Source organism: Phyllostomus discolor, chromosome 14, assembly GCF_004126475.2.
Source record: "Phyllostomus discolor isolate MPI-MPIP mPhyDis1 chromosome 14, mPhyDis1.pri.v3, whole genome shotgun sequence".
Taxonomy (NCBI): Eukaryota; Metazoa; Chordata; class Mammalia; order Chiroptera; family Phyllostomidae; genus Phyllostomus; species Phyllostomus discolor.
This window is the reverse complement of record NC_040916.2, coordinates 5707689-5728373: the sequence shown is the minus strand read 5'-3', so window position 1 is coordinate 5728373 and position 20685 is coordinate 5707689. Positions and strand designations below refer to the sequence as shown.

General features: G+C 44.0%; 1 protein-coding gene across 13 annotated transcripts in view; it reads right to left on the bottom strand.

Moving 5' to 3' along the window:
- SRGAP2 (SLIT-ROBO Rho GTPase activating protein 2) overlaps window positions 1-20685 on the bottom strand; it is a 244862-nt gene that overhangs the window by 35158 nt on the left and 189019 nt on the right. For all 13 annotated transcript variants that reach the window (XM_028530820.2, XM_036015602.1, XM_036015603.1 and 10 more), the window contains 4 exons: window positions 11773-11857; window positions 8938-8965; window positions 7006-7030; window positions 1080-1140 (listed from right to left, as the gene is read on the bottom strand). In XM_028530820.2, the coding sequence (XP_028386621.1) occupies window positions 1080-1140; window positions 7006-7030; window positions 8938-8965; window positions 11773-11857 (199 nt within the window). The remainder of the gene's footprint in view (window positions 1-1079; window positions 1141-7005; window positions 7031-8937; window positions 8966-11772; window positions 11858-20685) is intronic.

Sequence of the window (20685 nt, the reverse complement as noted above, 5' to 3'; positions counted from 1 at the left end):
TTTTTCCTGTGTGGCAATGCATGGTGCCCAGCATTGACCGGGGGCTTGTAAATATTTGCTGACTGTTCAACAGTGATATAAAATGCTGTTACTTCAAGTGAATAGAGATAAGATGAAAATTGTAGCTAATTAGAAGGGAGTAAGTCATGGACATGCTAAAACAATGACTATTCCAAAAATGGACACAAGCAGTGTTCCAGTGTTTCAGGAGAGAGGGAGGAGAGAGAGGGAAAGGCAATGGCTGCCTCTGAATTGAGACCAGCAATTACCTACATACACCTCCTTAGCTCCTAAAAGATTGTTCTGTCCCTTTTCCTATAACCAGATAGGGTAACACCTGAAAACAATTTCTGATACCTAGTTCCTAGAAATCTTCGTGGCACTAGCTCAGATATCTGTGTTTTCTAAATATTCTTCCACTCGAAAGATCTATTCTCTGGCAATTCATCTCTATCCTAAATTCTGTCCAAGCAACCTAGGAGGTGCTGAAGAAGGAATGGAGTCTGAGACTCAGTTTTGTCCAAGTGGAAGACAGTGTCATTTGACTCAGGTTAACAAGGAGCCAGCCCCTGCAGACTCTCAAATGTGGGTTACAACTTTTACACCAGCTACTAACTGAGCTCTTGGCGATATTGTATCTGGTGAAAACAAACCAGAACAAAACCCCAAAGGACTTGTTTGCAAACAGTCTGATGCAAAAAAGCCAATGTGACATAACAGTCAAGGCCGTGCAGTGGGAGACAGACACGTGCGAAGACAGTGAGTAATGGTGATACTACCGTCACACATCCCACCAGCTGTACTAACTCACAGAGCAGCTGTAATTTCAAACTCACTCTTAAGCTAGAAAAGGAAGTGTGGTAAGTGGCCGAGGTGTTTAGGGTCAAAAATATGATGTCTTTTTCTCAATGTCTGTGTGTGGCCATTCTGAGGTAGAGAATATTACACGAACAAATAAGATTTTATTCCTTTTCTGAGAATGTCAGGATGGGAAGTCAACCTTTACGCTTACTATTCAAAAAATTCCTGGAAGTTCTTCCCAACTCTGCACAAATAAGGCAAGGCTAGATTCTGCTCACCGTGTCTGCTGATAAACCGGATACAGCTTTCTACCACCAGAGGAATTGCCTGGCTGGAATCCTGCAAAGCCAAAGAGAAACACAACATTAGGATCGTTAAACACGGATGGCCGAGGGTCAGAGCAAACGCGCCAAACTGGGAGGAACTTGTCTCAGCTGGATCAGTGGCTCGTCCCCAGAGAAGCACCGACCTGTCCTTTAAGCTCCAGAGCACATGTACAACCGTCCACTTGGAGTGCCTGCCGCATAGGTGCCTGAAATCCAGCCCGTCCTTTGTGGAACTGATCTTTTATCCCAAATCCGTTCTCTGTCCTCAGCCATCCAATCAATCAATCAATCAGTCAGTCAGTCAACAATATATTCTGTCAAGTTTGCCTTCTAAACATCTCTCAAATCCATTCCCTTCTCTCCCTCTCTATTGCCACCAACTCAATCCATCAAAGTTTTAATTCCCACCCTTGCTGTCCTCCAAACCATGCTCCTCTTCCTTTATGTAGCTGTTAGGGGGTCTTTGAAAGTGTACATCTGATTGTTTACTGTCTAGGCTAAACTCTTTCAAAGACTCGTTACTTTCTTTACACAGCTTTGCAAGTCCGGGGTCCTTCCTGTGTTTGCCTCATTTTCATCTTCTTTTTTCTTTTGGAAGTAAAAACATTTTAGCATTTTTATTTGGTACCAGGGAAATAAGCTGTCTTAGCTGGCAGCACAACTGCTTACTCTAGATTCATCAACAGAGAACTGTAAGTTTCAGCCTAACTATTAGGAATGGACAGAGAACCAGTAATAATACAGAAAAGTGCGGTTATCTTTCCATAGTAACCAGGCACATGGGAGGTGGGCATGGGGAATAACATGAAAAAAATCTAAATAAACTTGCCAGAAAGAGTAAAAATGAGAAGAACAAACACAACAGTGATAAATAGATTAAATGATATCGAAGTATAATAATAAAACCAAACATATGAATTATTACAATACATAAAATACATTGTCATTTTCATCTTCTTATGCTCTGCCCCCAGCCTCTCTACTTCAGCCACACTGGCCTTCTCTCTGCTCCCCAGAGAAGTCCTCCTTGCCTATGGCTTTACATGGGCTGCTCCTGCAGCTGAAATGTTCTCCTCACCCTGGGCCCCTACCCCTTGGAGTCTCAATGCAAGTACACTTCCTCACGGATGCTTTTCCAGTCTCCCCAGATGAGATCAGGGCCTGGTCTACAGGGTCTCAGCACCTTGAACTTGGGCCTCAAAGCCCTGATTGTGAGTTAATTTTGTGGGTGTATTTGTTTACCATTTGTCACCACGATAGCTCAGCTCCACAGGGCAGATCCTATGTCAACTCTTGGGTGTCCAGTGCTGGCATGATTTTCTCACATAGTGCATGCCCAATTAATATCAGTTAAGGGTAGGAGAATGAACCAAAAGGAACATCAGAATGGGAGTTAGTTTGGTGTAAAAGGTAAAAAAAAAAAATCCAGCTCTTAGTAACAGTGCAGACTAATTGGTACTAAAACAAAGAAGCAGGCCTGCCGGACGTCATTCTTTGTTCTGCCATTCTGCTACACGACCCTGGAATTTCACTTCTCTGGGCCTCGATTTAGCATCTACAAGTTGGGGAGGGGACTGGAGGTGAGGAGAACAGTATTTCCTACTGGCTCACTGACACTAGTACTTACCATTTACAGAGGAATTTATAGAGATGTGTTGGGCCATGTGCTGAGAGCGTTAGATGGATTAGTCCTAGTGACAGCCCTATGGTGTACATATTATGAGTATTCTTATTTGACAAATGAGGAAATAAAGGCTTAGCCATGTGAAAAGCTGATTATGGTGACATAGCCTATAAGTGGCAGAGCCAGGATTCAAACCCAGGCAGTCTCCCTCTGAGACTAAACATCTTTCTACCACCCATATTGCATCCTAGAAGCTTAGAAAACATTGCCAGGTACACAAACCAAATACTGCTAAAAAGCAGTAGAGTTTTATAATGCAACTAAACACCCAGTGGTGAAGAAAGGGATTAAGCAGAGGGACCCCTAAACCTGGTTAAAAAGGGCTGTGGATGTTTAGCACAGAAACTGTACTCTCAGGTGGGATGGGTCCTGTTGGCTTCTGCCCATTTCACAGGTTCGCCTGTGCCCCGCCCCTGGCTCTGAATTTCCAGCTGTAACTATGGGGCTTGGCCGCTTTAGGGAAGCAGCTGGGCCTCATGAAGAAGTCAGGCTGAGGGAAGAGCTGGCATGGCCTCTAGCTCCCAAGCTTCTTAGAACCCCAGGGTGCTGCCAAAGGGAGTAGTACTGCATGTGGCCTTAGTGACCACAGGTTCATCTTCATGACCCCCACACCCATCTGCCTCCTCCAGCTTTGCAGCTTCGCAGACAGTGTCTGCCCTCTTGCTGCCACCACTGACTTCTGCCAGCCAGCCCAGGGGGGTCTTAAGAGGAAAAATCCTTGTCAGTTCTTTCATAGTCTAATGAAGAAACTATTTTTAAAAAAACCAACCACCAAAACCCTACTTTTGGAAGTCTTTCTATGTTTACAAATGTTGCTACATTTTTTACTTACAAACAGTAGTAGCAGTGATAATAAGGATGGTGATATGAAGGTTTGTAAAGTTTTTCTGGTCCTGGATTTATAAAGGTCCAGCGGGACGCAGCTGGGGGAGCTCACAAGTTGTGGCTTCAACAAGTTGAGTGCAAAATTTTGCCTAGACTTGCAGTAAATGGAATACCAGCAGTAGTTAAAGTACATATAGATACTATTGCAGAGAGCAAGGGTCAATCATATTAACCTGCGTGCCCACAGTTAATGAGTGGTATTTCAGAAGTAGCCCAGAGGGGTAATCTGTGTGTGCAGACAAGAGTGAGCCAGGGGTGACCCGTCCCACTGAAGAAAAGTTTTCTCCTGGTCCACACTGCTCCAACGGGGCCTACGGCAGGGTCCAGTGGGAACAAAGCCTGGAAAAAGTCATGAAGGCTTCAGACCCTCCTAAAAGGGGCTCCCAAGACCCCCATTTCACCACTGATTTTGCACACAGCTGACCAGGCAGGGTCTCTGTGTGTTCTTATTCAGTGTCCGTATTTTCTTTCTCTCTTCTTCTCTCTTCCAACATCAGAATCCATGTCAGTTTAATTCTTTTATTTACAATATTTTTGGTCCTTTAATTCTAGGGTGGAAAAGGGTCTCTAAGGACAGCTGGGCCAAATCCCCATTCAGGTAGCAGGCATAACTGGAAATAACAGTAAAGCAGAAGTCCAGTGATTTGCAGGAGTGAATGATCAGGAAGGTGGACAGATAATGTCTAAATAATTCATTGTTTGGCATAGTTTCTCGGGAGTGACAGAATGAGGTACTGATCTCTGTTGTGTTTGTTAGAATTCCGTTTTTACTAAGGGAGAAACTATCTCTTGACAATTGATTAGACGTGGCTAATGAGAAGAAAAGAGGCATCAAAGATAAGATCTGGCACTTCCAAGGCTGTGAAGAATGGAGGGTCCCCATTAAGGAAACAGGGAAGTTAGGGGAGGTGCTGAGTCAGAACACGGAGGGGAAGGTGAGGCTGATGCTGAGGGCAGGAGGTGCGATCTCGCAGCCACGTCCGCTGGGAGTCCGACCCACGACTCACACTGACAGCATGTGGAACAAGTGGACACCAAGGAAAGGAGAGCAAGATTCACCTAAGGAAACAAAGTGACAAGGGAAAGAATACAGAGGGAAAAACAAAAGAGGGCAACGCCTTGGGGAAATGCCTGAATTTCGAGGACTGGAGAAAGAAGGGCCAGCAAAGAAGACATGGAAGTAACAGGAAAGAGGAAATGCTGAGCGGAGGGGAGCCGGGAGAGTTTGGAAGAGGCGGCCGAGGTATTTCTTTTTGAAGAAAAGTCTGGGATGGTTTGAACCTAGTCTTTGCTTGGGTCAAAAATGCCTAGAACCTATTAGGAACCCTCAAAAACAAAAGCTGCCAGATTCTTTCTCGTTTGACTGATTTGCCGTAACAAAAACAAATGCATGTTTATTCCCTGGTTACTTATACAAGATTACTCATCATCTAAATTACTTACTACTTACCCACTGACTAACTCAGAAAAACCCTTTACTAATGCACCACTAGAAATGAGCTGTTGGATAAAAACCAGGGCAGCAGAATGAAAACAAGGTCTTTATCTGACTGGGGCTTTCAGTGTGCCCTGAACTTTTACACAAATCTAGCACACCAGGCAAATATGCTGGGACTGCAAATGCTTAGGTGCGGCAGAATGCAAACCAGATAGGTGCCGCTCCCCTCCACGGTGAGTACAACCAGGTGCGCAGCCCACCTGCCACACAGTGGTCTCAGCACCCCTGCAGCCAGGGTAGAGGCTGCGAGGCCCTTGGACATATGCTCTATCTATGAGTAGGAAGCCCAGCTTCAGCCCAGGAACTGAAAGGGACAAACTTCAAGTTCAATCCTGTTCTTAAGTGTTGAAGGGAAAGAAGGTTTGCTCTCTTTTTAACAGATCTACCTATAAATTTTAAATGCACTGAGTTATCCCTGGGAGTCACTCCACTCCTCTCTAGTTTTGAATGAAATAGTGGAGCCCTGGCTGGCATAGCTCAGTGGATTGAGTGTGGGCTGTGAACCAAAGCATCGCAGGTTCGATTCCCAGTCAGGGCACATTCCTGGGTTGCAGGCCACGGCCCCCAGCAACCGCATATTGATGTTTCTCTCTCTCTCTCTCCCTCCCTTCCCTCTCTAAAAATAAATAAATAAAATCTTTAAACAAACAAATAAAAATAAATGAAATAGTGGGAGACAAGTGAAGATGGAAAAAGAGAAACAAGAGGAAAGAGAGTTGCAATGAACTTTTTAGAATCTAAAAAATGTGTTATTGTATCCAATGGTGTTCTCATTAAAATGAGATCCAAAGTAAAGAAGGGGGGAAAATGGTGACAGCAAAGCTAAGACACGTGAGGACAATGTCATCTGAGTTCCGCAGCTGTGCTGCCCAGCCAGCCAGAGCCATTGGATCCTCCTGGAGATCCTCCTGCTGGGGCTGCCCACGCCAGAGGAACCAGGTGCTTTCTATATCTGATTATCGCCCTGTGGCAACAGCCGTTGTAAATTACCTAAAATGATTTTTTTAAGCCTGAGTCAGCTTTCCCCTGAGTAGATACAAAGACATTCTTGAGCTCTCCTCATCTCCTCTCTGCTAATTGTCTACTGTATAACTGGTATGAGCTCAGGAGACACAAAATCATTTCAGTATTTGCCATAAAGAATATTAGGAAGTCAAATTTGCTACTGCAAAAAAACATTTCAATTAATTTTTTAAAACAAGCCCAAGTGCTGTTTAGATTATCCCTTGGTGTGGATTATCTGTCCACTGCTGAGATCTCTCCTAATGTGGGTAATGAGAGCTAGTTGCCCAGATTTTAATCCGACACCGAAGATCATGCACAAAATCGCAGCTCAGCATCACTTGCCTATCAATCCTAGGCCAGACTTCTCTTTGCATTTTCAGGATGTCTTAGAAATACACCTAGGATGACCACACCACTAGAAATAAACAGAAATCTGCGAACTTAGAGCAAGAGTGCCTGGTCTAGGTGATGAGCTGCTGTGCGTTTCTGCCACGTTGGTACATATGTATGAAGTGTGAGGCCTCTTTCCCGGTCTTCTGAAGGACTGATGCCAAGGGCAGTTCTGCCAGTCAAAGCGAATCTCACTGGGTAAGAGGAACAAATCAGAAAGATCATGGCCATTCCAGCTAAACAAGCTAAATCAATGAAGTTGCCATAATATTAAATACACTATGACTAAATGGTACATTCCAAACACAGGCATTAAGTCAGAAAAGTGTCATCTTGCCTACAGTGGAGTTCCATGAATGTCTGTGGGGTGTTATCACTGTCACACTAGACAAGTCTGGCTCTTGCTGGGTTCTTACCTGCTTCCTCACAGTTGAGCTACGCCTGTGGTTACGCCACCAAATCAGAGAGGACCAATCCAGCAAGAGGGAGGAAAGAGAAAATGAGGTTAAAAACAGTCTGTTTGGTGGTTAATGAAACAAGTCACATTATTCAGTTAAGACCCAGAAATGGCTAAAAGACTTGATCCGAAGACAGTCCATTAAAGCTCTTTTCACAAATGCACAGAGGTCTCTGCTTTCAATGTCTGCCACCAGACATTCGAAACCAGAATGGGAGGGAACCTGTTCAGTTTGTAGTAAAAAATGTTTGGGTTGACAATACGATCTCTCTGCAAGGAGACGTTAGTAAACACCAAAGGAAGCTATAGTTTTCTCTCTTAGAAATACTTAGGGGAAAGGGAGGGAGTGATTTTTCTGGAATTTAGAGGGTAGAGTGTCCACACTGGAAGGAATCTTGGTGATCCTCTAGGGCAGGGGTGTCAAACTCATTTTCACCGTGAGCCTCATCAGCTGCGGTTGCCTTCAAAGGACCGAATGTAATTTTAGGACTGTATAAATGTAACTTCTCCTTAACTAGGGGCAAGGAGCTCGGAGCTGCTGCTGTAGAAACAAAGTGACAGGCTGGATAAAACAAGGTGGAGGGCCGGATTCAGCCCACGGGCCTTGTGTTCGCCACCTGTGCTCTAGGTCAATGCTTTTAAAGCACGTGTTTAGCCTCAGAAGCCTTTCTCCAAGGGAATCCAGCTCAGAGAGAGGCACGATGCCCCAAGCAAGGAGAGGAGCACTGTCTTGTCTGGAGTAAAGGTTGGCTGGGACCAGAGCCTGGCCACTGGGCACCCTCTGCCCCTTCCATCAGGCTGCCCTTGAAGAAGCACCTGGGAATCCTAGAGCTCCTCGGATATAATGGGATGCTCCTTCTTGTCTCATAGACGAGAAAACTGGAGCTCAGAGAAGGAAAAGAGCGGCCCAATGTCACACAGTAAAATAACACAACATAAGGGGATTCAACTTGTACTGAGACTGTATCACCAAGAAGATACGTTCCACAGAATTCTATTATCCTGGTTCCCTTCAGTCATTAAGATTAATGGGATCTTTATTGTAATCCACAATGACGAAACGATGAAAGCCAAATGAAGCTATTTCTAAATAATGAGCCTATAATTGTAAATGGCCTCATGATTATTTTGTGTTTTGGCAGATATAAGTGGTTGATATAATGGGCTAACCCAGGGTCTCTAAGGAGTCCATCCCATTAGAGCTCTTTCTCCAGTTAAATCAGCACATGTTTAGGCATTTGAGAACTATTGACTGAATGAATGCCTTGCTCTCTGCCAGCTCATGCGTTTTCTCATAGCAGCTCCGAAACTGGGAGGGAAAATATTTGGTTGGGGTGGGGAAGGAAGGGGAAGGTGGGGAAAGACTGGGAGGGTTGCATACTTATACACCATCGGGCCAGGGTTTCTACCAATGCAATGTAATAGCTCATTATCCAGCAACAGTCACTACTAGGGGCTGTCATCTTTTCCATGCTTAAAAAATACCTCAGATCAAATGCTATCTCCTGATCTTCTGTCTCAGCATCAGAGACGTCCCCAAACCCACATGTTTAAGCCTGGCAGTTAATGACCCTCCCTTCAGAGTTGAACATTTCTTTTCCTTCCAATGTAGTGGCTTTTGGGAGTCTCTGGGACTATTTCAGCAAATGGGAACTCCCTTCACTCAGTTCTGCTCAGGTCCTTCCCTAAGTCACAGCAAACTCCATTTTCCATGTGGGGCAGGTGGAGTCAGCAAGACCAAGAGAAAAAGCAACCTCTGCCCAAGGCCACTTTTTTTCAAAGCCATCCAATGCCTTTGCAGCTGGACTCCTGGGCTCTTTCTCAGGCTGGGATCTCTCTACCCACAGGCCTTCCTTCATCTCTTCCCAGGGTTGTCCCAGGCCACACCTACCTGGCCAGACTGCAATCTGTCCGCTGACCTGTTGGAAAGACAAAAGCAAAAAGTCCTTGTTGAAGCAGAGGGGTGAGAGAGCACAACCTGCTCCTAGGAATCACCACCTCACCCCATCTCCCCAGAGAACGACCACCAGTATCACAGTGTGACCAGCCTTCAGGGCAAAAGAGAACAGAAGCTCCCAGAACCCCTTTCTGGACAAGGGCTGTTTTTGATACTTGTTCCCAGCCCAGAGCTGCTGGTGTCGCTAAACCTTAGGTTTGCCAATTCTGCTTCCCAATAGTGTGGAGTTAGAGGAACAGCAGCAAGGCAGGCCACACATTAGAGAACACATTATCAGAACCCTCTCGTAGATGAAATTTAGCTTCTCTTCTGTGTATGGTGTGTGTGTCTGCGTGGTAAGAAGGAAGGGACAGTGACGATATGGAAGTTCTACTTTTAAATTCATACTAAACTCTCCTATTAGGTTGGGCTGGGGTGCCAAGGGAAAAGAGATTTAATGCTGATATTGCTATCAAACTGTGGTTCTCAATCCAATAGTGGGCCCTAATATTATTAATTTTTTAAATTTATTGGTGAGAAAGAGAGAGAGAAATGTCAGCTTTCTGTTCCACCTATTTATATATTCATTGGTTGCTTCTTGTATGTGCCCTCATGGGGGACTGAACCCATAACCTTGGCATATGGGGACAACACTCTAACTAACTATCCGGCCAGGGCTTAATATTAAGTTCAATGGGTCACAGCCAGCTTTAAAAATAAAACTGAAAATCTCAATGTTCATACAAAGTATTTTTATGTTTTTGAAAAAAAAATACATGTGCATTTGTGCATGGGCCGTGATGTAATCTATGTTGCTTTCTTTGGGTACACAGTTAACCAAGCTTGGTCTGTGTTAGACTTACATCAGATAAACCAGCAGAAACCCCCGCAGGCACTGAGTGGACAAGCTCCCACAGCCCTCATCTGTGCTCCTGGGAAGGCAACTCCAAGGGCTGAGAGAGGGCAGGGCTTTTTCATGCCTTTAAAGGTTGCTAATTGTTGATTACAGTTCAGCTCATCTTGAGCAACGAGGCTCACCCTACCCCCCACCCAACAGCATCTCATTACTAAAAGCTTGGCTTTCATTGGCAAAAATGTTATTCTGAGCCATTATTTTCAACATCTGGCCCATTTCCATGCTGGAATATTCATACGCATCAATTATCCCTCCATGGCAAGAACGAGGGGCTCTTGCATCCTGGTGACAAATACAGAAGGCAGGGATATGATGACTTGCATACAGGAAGATCTACAGCTATTTTTTTCCTTATTGCTAGAACTTGTCATATCCAGAGAAGGCCATCTGCAGCACTAATGAAAGATCACCAACCTCTGCCCCCCACAGGAGGATGTTTGGTGTATTGAGTGTGTGTGTGAAGCCCATTCTCTCTGTAACACACGGGCTCCGCCCCCCCACCCCCACTCCCAATCCCTGGAGGTTCTGCTCCTCATTTCACTTATGGGCTATGCTTCCATTATCTTGGCATAAGGAAATCATGGTTATAATTTGCTTCAAATAGTTCTGGGCTTTCTTTCCTCTGATTCCCCGTGGAGCAATCTGATAACCCAAGAGTAAAGATTTTCTAGAAGCGAAGTTTGGATCTCAATGCCCAAATCTGTTCAGCATGAGTCTCTTGGGTGGTGGGGAGGAAAGAGAACAGAAGTTACTTAACAGGTTTTCTTCACATACAAAAAAATGCTCGAAAAAAAATCACAAGATCAAAGGCATTAGAGATGAAAGAATCATCTGGGGGAATCACCCAGGGCAAGAGAAGGACAGGGCAAGATGGGTGGGTAGGTGGCCCGGGTATGAAAAGCAGAGCTTCGGTTCCTGTGGTCAATGAGCCAATGCACAGTGTACACTTTCCTATACTCTGCAGTGTGTCTGAAGACTGCTCAAGATTTTATTTTACAGTGTTAGACCCTTGAGTCAGTGAAGGTTTGCCTTTCACTGGTGTCAACCACATATGCCCCGTGGGCTCCCATTTGCCATCTTTAAGTGAGATTACTGGGGCAGAGAGGAGGAGCCAGCATTGAGAGGCATCCCCAACCTGGGAATCCCATTAATCATAGGTTGCTGAGAGACCTGGGCAGGGTGCCAAGAACCCCAGGGAAGCTTCTCTTTCAACCTTCGCCTTCTGTTTGACAGCTGAGGAGAAAAAGTCCAGAGTGCCAGTCTCCTTCTCTGCCTTGCTACTTCCCAGGGTCTGGTTAAAATCATCCTTCCAGATGAGACAGTCCATTCAGCACCTTGGCCTCAGCATGACCAAGGCAGAGGGAGGGCTGCCATGTAGCAGCAGAACTTCTCAAAGCAGAAGGAATGCTCTACCATGATGCTACAGAAAGCAGCAGTCTGTCCATCACCTGGGCCTTTCAGAATCCTCTCCTCTCCTCAGAGCTAAGTAGCTCATTTTCCAGCTCCCTATCTTGCTCCAGCTTTAAACCTGCCATAGAGGAGCTGAGAGTTTTCACCAAGTGTCCGGGGAGTAAATAACACACCGGCCCCTTTACCTCAGTTGTGGCAAAGGAAGGGGACTGGGTGAAGAGCAGGCATGCTCCATTTAAACAAATAAACGATGCACATTAGTGCTTCATTAGGCACTGGCCTTTTCCCATTACTCAAGCAGTCATCTGGGGAGTGTGTTTTCATATCACACAGGCTAGGAAAGGAAATGTATTCATATAACCAGATCAGGTTCACTTGGCTTAGGGTGGAGGGAGGCTCGGCAATACAGACCAGGGCTCAGCCTTCCCCTCAATGCCAAAGCTCCAGCAGAGCAGCACACTCACTTTCTCCCAGGGTTTTCTGGAGAAGGTCATGCTTGGCTTGTAGCTTGGTGATGAGGTTCCTGCCCTCCAGATACTCCTTCATTTTCTGTAGGGAAGGAGGAAAAAGCAATCAGACTCCTGAGGACAAACGAAACAAAACAAAACAGATGTGCAGCTGTACAATTCCCTTTTTAAAGGGCATTTGGTTTTTGCCCCAATTTCTACCAAGTCCATTTTTTATTTTTGTACGGCCCTGAGCATCTGGACAGCTGCCGATTTTTATGGAAGCTCCTCATTGGCCAGTGTAAGAAACTGTCTCCTACAGCCCCTCATTCATCTCTTTCAGCTCCACTGAAGACCAGGGGGCGGAGGGATTCACTGAGCCTTGGTCTTTTTGGTGTGAAGACACACATCTGCCATTGGCCACCCTCACTGACATCCAGCCCTGCCTCGCCCTTGCTCCTCCCCGCTACGGGTGCATTCCATCACACTAGGCGCAATGCCAATGGCAGGCTCAGCCCCCACCCCAGCTGCAAGCCTAGCATGCACAGCATCTTTGTCTATCTTAATGAGCCTCTTCCTCCATTCTGCATGGAGTCTTTGTGGAAAGCCTGGGATTTCTGAGCTCTCAAAAGAGGGACTGCCATCCCCCACCACTTGCATATACACAAACCAGCAGTTTCAAACACAAGATAAGGTTATGGAAATGCAACTCCATTTGCTCTAAGAGTCAAAATATGACTGCTATGCTACATTTTCTGATTTGACTTCTCTCTACCCTTGTCTGCCCAGCGAGAGGCTAGATTTTCCTGGGCAATTCATCAAATCTTTAAAACAAACCTACAAGCTATTATCATCATTCCCATTTTAAGTGTGAGGGCACTGAGATTTGGAGAGATTAAATAAATTGCTTAAGGTCAAACAGGGAGTGAGTGGTAGAGCCAGTGTCCAAACGTATATAGTTTGACGATACAGTGTTGTGTGCTCTTAACCATCATGGCAACATGCACCCATTATGGTATCAAGCTGGAAAAGGAGAACAAAACTGCACAGTATTAATTCTTTGTATATATGTAGCAAATCAAGAGATTTTAGGGCACCGTGGCACATATTCTCCCACTTGACTCTTACAATAACTCTGTGTAGCACATTAGGGAAGGCATCATTATTTTGTTATTACAGATGAAAAGATGATCTTGGGTAAGATGATGTAAAATAAATTGCCGACTGCTGCAAGGCCATCAGCGGAAGTGCCAGGCCTGGATCTCAGGCCTTTGGCCTCTTAACACAGTGTCTTTCCCTCTCTACCACACGGCTGCTCACGGGACCTTCGTCCGCCCCGGTAGTCTCCAGCCACAACGGTCCATCTGCTGGGTCGGGGTCATCTGCACACGTCTAAACCCAGAGGCCACGTGGCAGTGTTTCCCCAAGTGTGATCCGTGAATCGCTGGTGATGTGTGAGATATCTGACGGGCTCAGTGAACAAAACATTTTCGATTATAATACTTTTGTCTTTCTTTTAATGTATTAAACAGAAAGTATGATTATACATCATGGCTTTGAATTTATGGCTATTACCACTTAGGATGAAGGCAGGGAAAAAAGGTGAAAAAATGTGAGTTACTTTTATTGGATACCTTTCTGTAGAATGTGAACTTTGAACCAAGAGAGGGTATTTCTTTTCTCTCCCTCCCTTTCTCTCCTCCAAAAACAAAGAAAGAACTCTGCTTTCTACAGGAGGCCCTTCCTGGCCCTCCCACGCTCACCCAGACGCTCCTCTGCAAATCTCCATGACAGCACTTTCACACAGCCCTGTCAGGCGGGGCTTATTCCTCATGTGTCTTTCTCTGTAGACTGCCTCCTTCCTGTGGTCAGAGACCACCACATCCATTATTCTTGGCATCCCTGATGCTCAGCACTGTGCCCAGGAGACAGTATGAGTACGTGATGGAAGTATGAGCACATAACGAACAGTCTTACTCTCCTCCGGATAGAACCTTCCATAGCAGTCATAAACCAAGCCTCCAAGTGTGTCCCTACTCTTTAAATTAAGTATAAAACAAAACAAAATAAACCCCATACCAGGGGTGTCAAACTCATTTCACCATGGGCTACATCAGCCTCCCGGTTGCCTTCAAAGGGCCGAAATAATTTTAGGACTGTACAATTGTCACTACTCCTTAACTGTTAAGGAGTTGAAATTACATCTGGCCCTTTGAAGGCAACCGGGAGGCTGATGTGGCCCCCGGGGAAAGTGAGTTCGACACCCCTGCCCTATACCAAATCAATTCTGTTGTTTTACTGAGGATCTGCTTCCTCTACTCCCTTGGGCTTTTGCAGGAGATCATCTGCATGAAAACAGGCTTCTTTGTCACCTGCCCTTTCCATCTGCTCCAGCTGCCAGCTCACCTGCTGACCGTCTTCCCTGGGCGATGTCTATTCCCCCACCAATGCCTAACTGTGAAGTCCGGAACCATTCATCAGGGCCCAGAGGTGAAACACCTGCAGGGAAACACCCACTGCAAACATCTGAATCCTCAAGGCCCCTTTTTGGAAAGTTATCCCAGGGGACTCTAAGGTTCCCTAATGAGGAAAAATTTACCATGAAACTGTAACCCTTAAAACAAGACCGGACTGCTTAGAAAACAGCCAAAAATTCTGGAAGGCAATGGATGCAAATTCCTTCCTCTCACTCATGTTTCTACTCGTGATTCCGGAAATCTTTTTTTCCCATTCATGTTCACAGTTCACTAGTTAGCTTGGCTGTCACTTGGTGAACCATTAAAATAAACAATAATCTGATAAGAGGGATGAAAGATTACCTTTTTTGGGTTCCATCAAATCCTGAAGGATGGAAACTGTGTCAAAGTATGACCTGCATCCCTAAGACTGGGAACAATGGTTGGAAGTTTTCCATCTAGTTAAGTCAGGTACGGGAAGATAAAAGCATCCTAGAGTTGGTAGGCATGTTATTTATCACTTCTCCTCCTGCCCGTGGCTAGCTCTCATCTGTATGAGAGAGAAGCTGGAGAAATAACCTTGCTCTCACTGATAAAGCTGAGTTAAAAGCTTCAGTCGCTGCTGACTAGACACACAAGACCAAAGAAGCAAGACCGTTGAAGGAAGGGGAGGAACAGGTGGCTTTTCAATGATTTCTGCAGACTAGGGGCCAGGAAATGAACTATTTATGTGTAATCTCAAAACCCTTCTTTGGACAATAAGGTTGCTTTCTTTATTTAAAGTATGCTCCAATAATAGGCAATTAATTTTTTTCATTCCACTCCCTGCACCCTGCTCCCCTCAACAAACACCCAACAATAAAGGGATGGCCTGGTGTTCTCCTCAAAGGAGGAGAAAAGAAAGGGCAATGTGCTTGCTGTTCTAGAGCACCACAGTAAAATCAAAATTCCTAAACACGGTCTAACTGGTGCCATACCCTCCGTCTAATTTTACACTCATTGTGATCAAAGCTGGGGATTTACTCAAAAAGTAGGAAGGCAGGCAAAGAGTCTGTTGGGTGTTTTTGTTTTATTGCCACGTGAACCTTCAACTTTGTTTTTATGATCTCAATTTATTTCTTATTTTATTTTTTAAAAGATCTTATTTTTTTAGAGAGAGGGGAACGGAGGGAGAAAGAGAGGGAGAGAAATATCGATGTGCAAGAAAAACATTGATCAGTTGCCTCTCGCCGGCCCTCAACTGGGGACCTGGCCTGCAACCCAGACATGGGCCCTGACCAGGAATCAAACCTTTCAGTTCGCAGGCTGATGCCCAACTCACTGAGCCACACCAACCAGGGCTCAATTTATTTCTTAATAAATTCCCAATTGGTTATCAACTGTCAGCAATAAGTTTTATTTATTGAGAAGTATTAGTATAGTACAAATTTTTCCCTCTGAGCTCTCCCTTCCTGACATTTTGGTTGCAGTAAAATGGAAAAGCCTGAGTTGGAATATTCTACCACCATTAAGTCTTCTAACCCCGAGCTTAGATTCCCCATCTGAAAACTGGGGCTAACAATATTTTTTCACGAGGCTGTTGAAGATGAAATACGATAAGAAGCATAACTGTGATTATTAGAACAGGGTCCAGCAACGAGCAGGTATGCAAAAGTGTTCCTTATACTGGAATCACCTGCTCAGTTAACCTAAAAACAGTCCTTCCCTCAACTTTTTTGCTTTGTGCTAATACATAAGAAAGCTGAATCAAAGCAATTTCTAGTCTTAAAAAAAAAAAAAAGGAAAAACAATCTGACAGTAACCAGAGTGGAGGTGGGAGGGGATAATGGGGGGAAGGGGAGAAGGGTTTTCAGGAACAACTATAATGGACACATAGACAAAACCCAGTGGGGGTGGGAGCAGGGGAGGGAGGTGGTGATGGCTGGGGTGGGGGGTAAATTATGCCCAGCCAGCCCCCTGTGCAGAGATACACAGATGCCACCAGAGTGGCTGTTTCCCCACTATCCAGGCACATTCACATTTTCCCCTCCTCCCTGTGGATTTTTAAAGCAGGAAACTGCTGTCATACAGTATAAATACTACAGCAAACCTTCAAATGGGAGCACATCTCCCACTTCAGATGACAAGGCAGAGGCAGTCATTCATTCGTACCTGCTCAGCACACATTTGCTGAATGCCTGCAGGAGAGTACCAGGGTAAAAAGGATCTCAGACCACTAGCCCCAAGTCTAGACCTACAGCACTGTCCCAATGGCCAAGGCATCAACTCCCCTCCTATTTCCTTACCTAAATCAGTCCCCAAGAATTCAGACAGTCTATTTATTTTATCAGCTATAATCCTCTTTTTAATAAAGATTTTATTTTTTAGAGAGGGAAAGGAAGAAAGACAGGGAGAGAAACATCAGTGTGTGGTTGCCTCTATCACACCCCCTACTGGGAACCTGGCCAGCAACCCAGGCATGTGCCCTAGACTGGGAATTGAACCAGCGACACTGTGATTCCCAGGTCGGGATTCAACCACTGAGCCATACCAGCCAGGGCCAGCTATAACCCTTAATCCCTTTCCCACTCCAACTCCCATACAAGGAAATACTTAGGAGAAATGCCAGCCTTACAGGCTTTGACAATCTTTGGCTAACCAGTGAGCATTACTGTCCATGAGCAGGGGTGTGGTTAAATATATGATGGTACATCCACCCATACAATGGAATTCTGCACAGCCATTAAAAAAGGAGGCAGATCTTTTGGGACAAATACAAAAATAATATCCAAAGTAAATTAAGTAAAAAAAGAAAAGAACAGTATAAGGAGCATATTGTTAGCTATATTTCTATTTGTTTTATTGCATTTCTAATGTAATTCTGTTGTACTGGAGGGTATGTCGGTGGTAGTCTATGCACAGGGTACCTCTGGAAGGACGCAGAATACACTGGTTTCCATCACTTGGCAGAAGGGAAGGTATGTGGGGATCAGAGGTGGGTAGGAGCTTCACCTTTTTCTTATGCTATTTTTAAATCTTTGCATCTTTAAACAATATATAGTTTCTAACAATCACAGTAAAAACTACAGCAGACATTGGATTGTGTGTTATAGAAGACAAGTGATACAAAGCCAAGGAGATCCGGACACGTCTCCTCACATAGGACAAAGAAGAAGAGAAAGCTGCTGAGCTGTCTCTAAGCCTTTCCTTCGTACCAGCTGCTTCAGCAGGCTGGAGAGGAAAAGCCTGTGGCCCAAGACCAGGCAAGAAGAGCTCCAGTTTCAGCTCTTGTTGAGTTTCTTGGACGAGCTACCCATCCTCTCTAGATTTATCTTTATTTTTTAATTCTTTCAGCAAGAAGGTTTGGTTAGATATTTTTAAGAATCACTTCAAGCTTTAAAATTCCATGATTATCTTCCTGGGACTCCTGCTGATTTTTAGGGCATTCTTCAAATTTCCAATTGAAGTCATTTGAGCTGATCAATCTGACAATAGCTGAGAGTGGTCCTCACAGGGAGGGAGCTTTCCTAGCAGCTCTCTGGCTCACTAGGCACCCTACCTAGGAGTCAAAGGCGCGAGAAGGAACCTCTTCCCAAATTTCCAAAAGAGAGCCAAAAGAGAGCCTACAGTGCCCTGGCTGGTGTGGTTCAGTGACTGAGCACCTGTCTATGAACCATAAGGGTTGCTGGTTCAATTCTCAGTCAGGGCATGTGCCTGCGTTGCGGGCCAGGTCCCCGGTAGGGGGCATGCGAGAGGCAACCCAACATCGATGCTTCTCTTCCCTGCCTTCCCCTCTAAAAATAAACAATAAAATCTTTAAAGAAGAGAGCTTACAGGATATGCTATTCTGCTGTTTCTGCTGTTTTTGAAGGGCATAGGGGAAAAACATGGCAACGTCTCTGTAGGCAACAAACTGAAAAATGCCCACGTGCAGTTGTGTTGGCTTTGTATGGTTTTGCAGGTACAGGCAGCCATCCTGTTTAACATGCATATCCCCTTTTCATGCGTGTCCGTTTTACCACATCCCCAAAACCCTTTCATCATAAAATGAATTATCTGACATATTCCAAGCACCCGTCACAAAAATGATGAACTCTCTTGTAAATCTGTTATTACACAAGCCCAGACAAAAAATGGTCCTGTTAGCCAAGAAAATTTGCACACAATTTTGATGAGTAGCACTATGGTCACAAAAGACAGGAAATGGATTAGAGGACACCAATGCAGACAGAGGTGAAAGGGTGGGCAGGATCTGAGAGGTCACCAGTTTGAATATGGTTATTCTTACTCTTACTGAAGGTTGACTTTGAATAAGTGTTATAGATTCATTTAAAGCCAAAAAGTAATCCTGACAGTCTTTAATACAGATTTTTAAGTCCAAATTTTCTTATTTAGTAAAAAAAAATGGAAATCTTCTTCAGTGTAATGTGAGTGGGTCATTCAAGTACTATTGTATCTAAGCAGTCCAGACAGACCAGCCAAACAATCCTATTATTAAAAGCTGCCACAAACCTCCTGAGTGCTCAACAACCTCCTGAGACAACAGAGCTTGGGGCAGCAAGACAGCCCTCACTCTAGTCAGTAAGCTCTCCTAATAGCTAACCCCGGCTTTTGCATGTTTTTATGCTTTTGCACATGCTGCTCTGTTCTAAAGGAATGCCATTCTCCTCCTGATTCACCGCCCGCTTCGCTCACCCTTCAAGCATAAAATCACCTTGGGTGTGATGCTTCCCCAACTGCACTTATCCTAATCACCATTCTTGCATGTGTGCGGTGTGCATGCATGCATTTTAAAATTTTTATATGCTTACATACCTTTTTAACTACAAAAACCAACCTGTCACACTGTTTAGAAATATATGAAGTAAAATGAAAAGTTCTCCCTTCATATGCTGAATCCTATCATTCCCCTCTTAATGTTATGCCCCAGCATTCCCAGTGTATAGCACATAGCAGATCCTCAGTAAATGATCAATGACTAATTTAATAATGATAAATAAATAAATGATGATGGTGCTAATAAAAACTCAGCACTTACTGAGAATTAACTGCAAACTAGGCAGTGTGCTTAATATTTTACAAAAATTAATGAATGAGCCAAAATGTCATTCCATTATTTCTTTCTATAGATTTTAGTATTTCACTCGAAAGTGTTATAATTAAATGACAGGAAAATGTTAATCATTTGGTAAATGAAAGTAGATTATAAAACAATGTGTATTCCATTTATTTGTAATAAAATTATAAATGCATGCTTAGATATGTGTTTGGGTATGCATATATCCTAGCACCAATATCTCTAGGTAGTGGGATTATGAATGATTTTTATTTTCTTCATTTTTGCTTCTAAATCTTATATAAGCATCTATTGCTTTGTATAACAAGAAAAAAGTTATTTTAAAAGAATAATACTGTCCTGGCTGGAGTAGCTCAGTGGATTGAGCGTGGGCTGCAGGACCAAAGGGTTGCCAGTTCAATTCCCAGTCAGGGCACATGCCTGGGTTGTGGGCCAGGTCCCCAGTGGGGGCCATGTGAGAGGCAACCACACACTGATGTTTCTCTCCAACTCTTTCTCTCTCCCTTCCCCTCTCTCTAAAAATAAGTAAAATCTTTAAAAATAAAAAGAATACTGTTAAATCACTCCCTTTCAACAGTCTTCCTCAGGGAAAAAAAAACCCCTAAGAATTCTGAGCTAAACTACATAAAAAAACAGATTTCTTTTTTAAAAAGATATCAAATCACTAGTGTTCTTAATGAAGAAAGGACAGCGTGCACAGAAAAATTAAATAAATTGTTCTAGCTGGAGAAAAAAGTCAATTTACTGCATGTAGACTGTGTTTCCTGACTGAAAAACAAGTTAATTTCTCTCATTCAGAATTAGTATGCATATTCACTGGCTATATTTCATCTCACATCTGCAAACTTAATTTCTCCTTTCTCGGTCATCAGAAGATTAGAAAATAAATTTTAGTCCAGGCAATGAATCCTACTTGGCAAGCTCAAAATAACTTAATTATTAAAAAGCAGCACCAAAGACCAGCCAGCAACTTTCACAGGGCTGTTAACACTATTTCAAAAACACTGGGTCCAACTGCCTAAAAAGAGACTGGGAGATGCATGAATAATAAAATACGATGTTTTGGAATTCTCTGCAAACCAGCAATGCTGCCTGTATTCTCCCTGAGTTTTAACAATAATTACCTGTCCCTCTGAATCTTAGCAATAATTATGAAAGAGAATTTCCCACCAACAAAAACTATAAAATAAGTTCATCACGCCAACTAGGAGAGACTACAGACTTTAAAAACAAGACATGTGTCAGCCAGAATATCTGAATATAGTTCCCAAGAACCAGGCGATGTGAGATCGCCTTTCATGACCCCCTATGGCTGAAAAGGAAACTTGCAAACAAAAGCCTACTAAGTGCTTAAAGAGAAGATCTTCTTGGTAGTGTAGTTGGGAGCATCCTTTCTCTTGGGGGTCCCTGTTAAACACA